This window comes from Penaeus vannamei, chromosome 11 (genome assembly GCF_042767895.1).
Source record: "Penaeus vannamei isolate JL-2024 chromosome 11, ASM4276789v1, whole genome shotgun sequence".
NCBI lineage: Eukaryota > Metazoa > Arthropoda > Malacostraca > Decapoda > Penaeidae > Penaeus > Penaeus vannamei.
This window is the reverse complement of record NC_091559.1, coordinates 18893051-18900550: the sequence shown is the minus strand read 5'-3', so window position 1 is coordinate 18900550 and position 7500 is coordinate 18893051. Positions and strand designations below refer to the sequence as shown.

At 38.4% G+C, this 7500-nt stretch overlaps 1 protein-coding gene and 1 long non-coding RNA gene across 3 annotated transcripts in view; one reads left to right on the top strand and one right to left on the bottom strand.

Annotated features, from left to right (window-relative positions):
• LOC113824002 (major facilitator superfamily domain-containing protein 6-B) overlaps positions 1–7500 on the bottom strand; it is a 74830-nt gene that overhangs the window by 28309 nt on the left and 39021 nt on the right. For both annotated transcript variants that reach the window (XM_070127088.1, XM_070127090.1), the window contains exons 2-4: positions 4126–4278; positions 3706–3860; positions 3455–3570 (exon numbers count right to left, since the gene is read on the bottom strand). In XM_070127088.1, coding sequence (XP_069983189.1) covers positions 3455–3570; positions 3706–3860; positions 4126–4219 — 365 coding nt within the window. In that variant the 5' untranslated portion in view covers positions 4220–4278. The remainder of the gene's footprint in view (positions 1–3454; positions 3571–3705; positions 3861–4125; positions 4279–7500) is intronic.
• Positions 1–7500, top strand: part of LOC113824003 (uncharacterized) — an 8458-nt gene that overhangs the window by 871 nt on the left and 87 nt on the right. Inside the window, exons 2-3 of the long non-coding RNA XR_011398820.1 lie at positions 4242–4320; positions 6912–7500. The exon at positions 6912–7500 is cut by the window's right edge and continues 87 nt beyond it. This is a non-coding gene — a long non-coding RNA (uncharacterized lncRNA). The remainder of the gene's footprint in view (positions 1–4241; positions 4321–6911) is intronic.

The window sequence follows — 7500 nt, the reverse complement described above, 5'->3', positions numbered from 1 at the left end:
GTAATATTGGGACATGAAGAAAAAGTTGTAGAAGATTGAATTGAATGATACAACGAAGACAAGAAATTAATTATAGATATTCTCAAGGTCATAAATCCCGAATTCGTCGAGCAGAATATCATAGCTCACAGGAGGCTAGGATTATTCGAAAAGGGAAAGAAACGACCTCTAAAAGTAACATTCTTGAATAAGCAAAAAGTAACTGATATAATAAAGAAAGTCAAAGTTCTGGCCACCCATGAGGAATACAAAAAAATCTGGATAAGAGAAAACATGACCAGAGATGACAGAGTAACACTACAAAAGAAATTGGAAGAAGTAAAAAACAAAAATGAACAAAGGACTGAAGAGGAAAAAAAAAATTATTTGGAGGGTGAGAGGTCTCCAAGCAAAGCAAATATACTATCGGAACCAAAATGTAGAAGCAGACAAACATTAACCCTGCAACCAAATTTAATACCTAAAGATTATATAGAAATAGTTTATACAGATATTGATGGTTGATCTACGAAGTTGCTTGAACTAGAGACAATAATTGATATGGATAAACCGGATGTAATATGCATCACTGAAACCAAACTGGACCCCTCCATAGACGATGTAACATTAGGGCTCAAAGACTATAATATTTGGAGAAAAGATAGGACAGATGGATATGGAGGGGAGGTATCAATATTAACAAAGAAAGGAATTATTATAAAGGGGTTAGAAATTAATCAGGACCCCATAGTGGAAATGAGGGTAATTGAGGTAGTAACAAATGGGGTAAACATAATAATAACCACGGTATACATGCCACCTCAAACATCGGCCTGGTCACTAGAAAATTACCAGAAACTGATTCAAGAGACAATAAAGAGCCTGGAAGAAGTGCTACGACTTTCAGAAACCAATTCAACAGAAATTCTAATTACAGGGGATTTTAATAGCAAAATCGACTTGGCAAGTTTCGATCCTAGAGTACAATTAGATTCGTGGAATGCTAAATTACTAGATGTCATAAATGAGCATTGCCTTTTCCAGAATGTAACAGACATACCAGGATAAGAGGGCTAGATAGGCCGTCTATGCTTGAACTAATATTTACAAAGCATAACGACGATAGGAAAAAGCGACCATGTACTGATTAAACTAAAATAACTGTCTGCTACAGGAAAAACTCATCGTAAGCAAGGAAAGAAAGGAAAAGTACAATTACAAAAGAGGTGATTATAGAAGCCTTAAGGATTTCTTTGATAACATAAACTGGGAAACACTTCTGGTTGATGAGAACCTTGATGTTCAGTATTCAAAATTTTGTGAGATCTATAAAAGAGGAGTGGAAAAAATCATATCCAAATTCAAAATTGAAGCAAGAAATGGCCAAAAATGGTTCAACGACAAATGCAAGAAAATGAGGGAAAAAAAGCATCTCCTTTGGAAAAGATTCAGAAGGCATAGATCTCAGGCAGCATATGAAAGATATAAAGTAGGAAGAAATGAGTATACCCAAACCATGAGAGAGGTGAAATTAGACTTTGAAAAGGATATAATCAACAAATGTACAAGTCAACCAAAACTCTTCTTTAACTACATAAATAGTAAAACTAAAAGTAGGGATCAAACTAGCGCCATCAAAGCCAATAACATTATATATTCTAAGGTGGAAGAAATGTGTGAAATCCAAAATGAGAAATTTCAGTCAGTGTTTGTTCAGGATCCATGCTTTGATATGGCAAATACCCGTACAAACATAAAGAACATCGAAAATGTCACCCTCAAAAAGAACGAAATAAATTATCTACTAAAAGGATTAAACAAGACCAAAGCAGAGGGACCAGATGAAATTTCTAACTGGGTTCTTAGGGAATGTGCCGAAGAACTGTGTACTCCTCTATTGTTAATATTCCAAAATTCACTAAGACAAGGTAAACTACCAAAAAGTTGGAAATTCGCAAATGTTACACCCTTACATAAGAGCGGCGACAAACAAAACCCTCTAAATTATAGACCAGTTTCATTAACTAGTGTAGTATGCAAACTGCTAGAAAGAATAATTAGAAAACAATGGGTTGAAATGCTTGAAAAACACGAAATGATATCAAATAAACAATTTGGTTTTAGAGAAGGAAGGTCGTGTGTAACAAATCTCCTCTGTTTTTTATGATAGAGTATCTGAAATATTACAAGAAAGAGACGGCTGGGTGGATTGTGTGTATTTAGACTTTAAGAAGGCTTTTGATAAGGTGTCTCATAGAAGACTGCTATGGAAATTAGAGCACCTAGGTGGAGTGAAAGGCAACCTACTCGCATGGATGAAAGACTTTCTTCATGAAAGACAAATGAGCACAGTAATTAGAGGAAAGCATTCTACATGGCGAAGAGTAACCAGCGGAGTGCCTCAAGGATCGGTGTTGGCGCCGATTTTGTTTACTATTTTCGTCAATGATTTAGAGTCAAACATAAGCCCAGATAGTTATCTGAATATGTTTGCAGATGACGCAAAGATACAAAAGAGGTTAACAGACGTCTCATGCCAATGCCTCCAAAGTGACATCGAGAACTTATTCACATGGAGTTGTACATGGAAAATGGAATTCAATACCAATAAATGCCACGTAGTCAGATTTGAAGAAAGTAGAAATAGCTAACTATTCCAATACAAATTAGGGGGCACAGTGCTAGACACAGCTGTCAGGGAAAAAGATCTTGGGATAATCATAAATAGAAACCTAAATCCAAATGACCATATAAATGAAAAGGTCCACAAAATGTTAGGACTGATTGCCAACATGAAGAGGGCATTCGTGTATGTGGATGAAGATATGGCAAAGAAGATTATTAAAGCAAACATAAGACCAAGTCTTGAGTACGGTGCAGTGGTATGGAGTCCACACTTAAAAAAAAATATTGACAAACTGGAAAGAGTCCAAAGAGCGGCGACAAGATGGGCACCTACCCTAAGAGATCTGAGTTACGAAGACAGACTACAAATATTAGGACTTATTACCTTGGAAGAAAGAAGGGAAAGGGTGGGACATGATTATGCTTTTCAACTGCATTACAGGAAGAGTGAAGATGGATAAGGATGACTTTTTGATCTTGAACACAAGAAGGAAAGGACACAACAAAAAGTTGAAAGTAAAAAGAGGTGATAAAGATGTCAAAAAATATAGTTTCCCTAACAGAATTATTGAATCATGGAACAGTCTCCCCAATCAAGTAGTGTGTGCCAAAACCGTGCATCAATTTAAAAGTATACGATAATTTAAATATAGCAGACAGGACCACCTGAGCATAGCTCTTCTCCCGTATTCAAACAACTAGGTAAGAACACACACACACACACACATACACACCACTCATACACACGCGCGCGCACACACACACATATATGTGTGTATGAATATACAGAGTATGTGTGTGTTTGCCTGTTAGTTGTATTAGTTGAGAAACAAAGTGACATGATGCTCACCCAAAACACACTCTCACTATCATGTAGACCCAAAAGGTCGCTGGCTCGGCCGGAGGCACAAAAGTGAAAAGCAATGAGCTCACTCCAGCCATCACTGTTGAGATACTTAATATCACCTGTAATAAATGACTTAGCAATGTAGCAAATTATTTTTCTACCATTGTTAACATATCTGGAAAAAATAGAAAACATTTCTATACTTTGTCCACCTCTCACAGTCCCATCCATTTGGGCTGACTCCGCATTCTTACCTTGTAATTGCCCAGTTTGTCTCCTACGATGCCCCCGAGGAGCGAAACCACAATGGTGACGGCAGACATCACAGATCCTACAATACCCGTCTGGTATTTGGTGAGTCCGATAGCCTCTTGGTGAATGGTAAATTGCGACCAGAGTATCACAATAGCTGGAGAGACCGTTAGAAGCCAGTAAGAGTTCCGTAGGCGTTATTAAGAAACTTTTTTAAAACCAGTGGTAATAAAGGAGCTGATCCTAGATATTTGAACTGGAACATGTCATAGAGATCGGTCTCCTCAAAGATCCGTATTAACAGCTGTATATAATCTATTATAATTGGGAACATTAATTCACTTACCGATAATTTTTAAAATGTAAGTTATGGACCAGTGAAAGCCTACAGTTTTGACAGGCAAAATGTAATCAGATCTCACCTGCTAACAGGAAAAAATATATGATCTTTAGGACAACGAGCTTGAGAGTCAGAAGATCATCCCAGAATCTTCGAAGTCCTTTCGTGAAACTCATTTTGTCTTCGTATTTGCTTCAGTTCCAACTGGGTGAATGGCAGTAAAAGGTCCGAAGAGCTGTGAATTACAAGAGCATGGAGCATGTACAGCTTTGAAAAGGTAAACATGACAAGTAATATAATAACACACATTCTTAAAGACTCTTTTCAATTTTGATACAATAGGTATCATGAAAAGCAAACTTTTGTTCTGCCGCCAGTAACAGGAAGCAGGAACAGTCGGTATTATAAAAACACATAGCTATATACTTATAATATGCAGCTGTATTTGTGAATGGGTATTTATATAAACACATTATATAAATAAATATATATATAAATAAATATATATATATATGTTTATTTATTTATTTACATATATGTGTGTGTATGTATGTATGTATATGAATATATAAACCTCTCTCTGCGGTAGTGCATTATTTCCATCCTTCATGTATGTATATATACATATATATATCTATATATACATATATACATACATATACACATATATACATATACATATATACTTATATACATACATATACATATATACATATCTATTTACATATACATATAGATATACATATTGTCAACATTATGCTCTACTGGGAGGGTGTTGTGTTGTCAATAATACACTTCAGTCCTCCCAAGGTCGAAACAGAAGCTGTGCCTCCCTCTCTCAGTCCAGAGAAAACAGCTATTCACACCTTCCTTGCCTGCCCAAGACTTTCTCTTCCAGCGACCAAGCCCTTCGTCATGCCCAAAAGAATGGACACCCAAGAATATGGTACCAGGCACCTCCGCCAGCAGGACAAGGAGTCGCTGGGTATAAGGACGTCTTGTCAGGCAGAGAGAGCACCAGAGGCAGACCAAGACCTAACAGGAGTCACAGGACAGGAAGTCAGCTCCACCCTCAGCACTCAAGTCACGAGGTCACATCTTTACCTCCCAAATAAAGAAGCAAGCAAAGTCCCCTTTAATTCTCCACCAACCTCTACACCCCCCAACTCTTATGTTGACAACTGGTGGCTAGCGGTGGAAGAACTTCACAATGCCGAACGTTCCTGAAAGAAGCTCCTGCCCAAATGCCTCCTCGCCTTAACGCCAGCCATCACTAACAAGATCCACGCCGCCCACACCATGTCTGCCACAGTACGTCATGCTAACAACTCACGCCTGTGTTACGCTCCAGACGAAGTTGCTGAAGATGGATTCCCCAACCCACTCTCGCCAACCATCTCACCTAACTCGCCAAGTCTTTGGGAACCTTCGTCAGCACAAGCCAAGAAATCACACTTCGACCCTACACCACCGATACTCTCTCGCTACTTTTAAGAGTAAGGGTAGTTCTTCAGTGCCAGTTTAACTATTCGCCCTCCCTAAACCCACCCACACCTTACATATAAGTTGCCTTTTCTTAACTACTAATTCTATATTACAAAATTTCTCACTGTTAATAATTTAACTTACAACGAAATTACACACTGAGGTCACTGTGACCACTCATCTCACTCCCCCACCTCATTCCCCCGCCCTAACCATTCTTTAATTGATGTATATTGTGTTATTTGTGTCTTTCAGACCATCGTATTATTGTTTTCTTCACATTGCATAATATGTTTTACTTTTTTGAGTGCAAATAACAATTTCAATTTATTCAATTATCGTAATGTATCGGTGTTCTCGCGTATATTATTCGTGTCTATTGTTGCAAATTTACACTAATTTTCGCTTCACTTTACATGCTATGTTTATTAGTAGTTCCTTCGTTCCTGCTTGCGTTTCACTTTCATTCTGTGAATTTATACATATGGTGTGTTTTGAAAATCACTTTCCCTTTACTTGCCGCGGAAATTGTTCGCTTATTCACACATATATGTCGACTCTTTACTCACCTATTTAACCGCTCTACACGAATTCACTCTTGGATCATTTGTACTAAGTACCATGTTTTATAACTGATTCTAACTCGCTTTAATGACGTCTACTCTCAATATTCGATATCTTATCGTTAATACTGCTGGAATTTATGCTTCTTTAGTTTTAAGGTTTTGGTGAATATGTAACTTGTAACTAACTTGATGAGTCGGAATCTGTTGCAATAGGGGTTTTGCACTGCAGACACCATGCATTATATAGGCTTACATATTATCACCACAATTTAGTTTTAAGCTGACATGTTACTACGAAAAATCGTGCCCAGACGCCATTGAATCTCCTACGAAGGAATCGCGCTCGCCAAATTTTGTTATTCGTACTTACTGCGCTCAAGATGCACATGTTTACTGCTGCCTACGAATTGTGCCTTGCCGCATATTACTTACTCGCACTTACGTCTTACTGTGCCCAAGATGTGCACGTTTACTTTTGTTCAGGCCAAACTGCCTCCGAATTGCGCGCCGCCGCCGCGCTTACGTCTTTTTTTTTACAGCGCCAAGACGTTCACGTTACTTTAAGTGTCTGAAGCATTGTTACTAGCCTATTTAGCCCAAAGATAAGGAATTCTCATTCACTTTCTCCCTACAAAATAATGGTATTCTTTTGAACTCACTAATCCTGAGTAATTAAGACCTTCTCATGACATGTTGCCTTCTCACAACAAATGTTCTTATTACTTTCATTTTCTGGCATCTTAGTAAAGTAGTGACAAGTAAAATTACCATCCTCCTCCTTAGCCCTTTTTACCGGCCTGGTACACTTATATTTCAGCCCCTGAAGACGAGGTGACGCACCCACCGAATGTTGCACCTCGCTGTGAACCTCCGCCACGCTGCTACCCTGACACGCGACGACCGAAAGAACCATGGAGCACCAGCAACCATCAGTAGAAGCCTATTGGGAGCTTGTCACCAGACACGCCATCAGTGCTTAGACGTTGCAGATGGCTCGAGGACGAGCCAATTTGCGTGGCCAAGCGGTTGTCAACAATATGCTCTACTGGATGGGTGTTGTGTTATCAATAATACACTTCAGTCCTCCCAAGGTCGAAACGGAAGCTGTGCCTTCCTCTCTCAGTCCAGAGGAAACAGCTGTTCACACCTTCCTTGCCTGCTTAAGACTTTCTCAATATAAAAGGCTGCATAAATTGTAGGTTCTTGTTATAAGAGTTTTAACACTGTTGATTTTATAAATATCTATCCATGCTGATAAAAAAAATGAAACCAGGACTAAACATTACAGTGGCTCCCTTGTTTAGACAGTAACTGTCCATCACCATAAAACGCCTACTTTTGGTTATTTTGGCATATGCGTTCCACATTTATGATTTATATATTTTGCAAATATATGTGTGTACAGG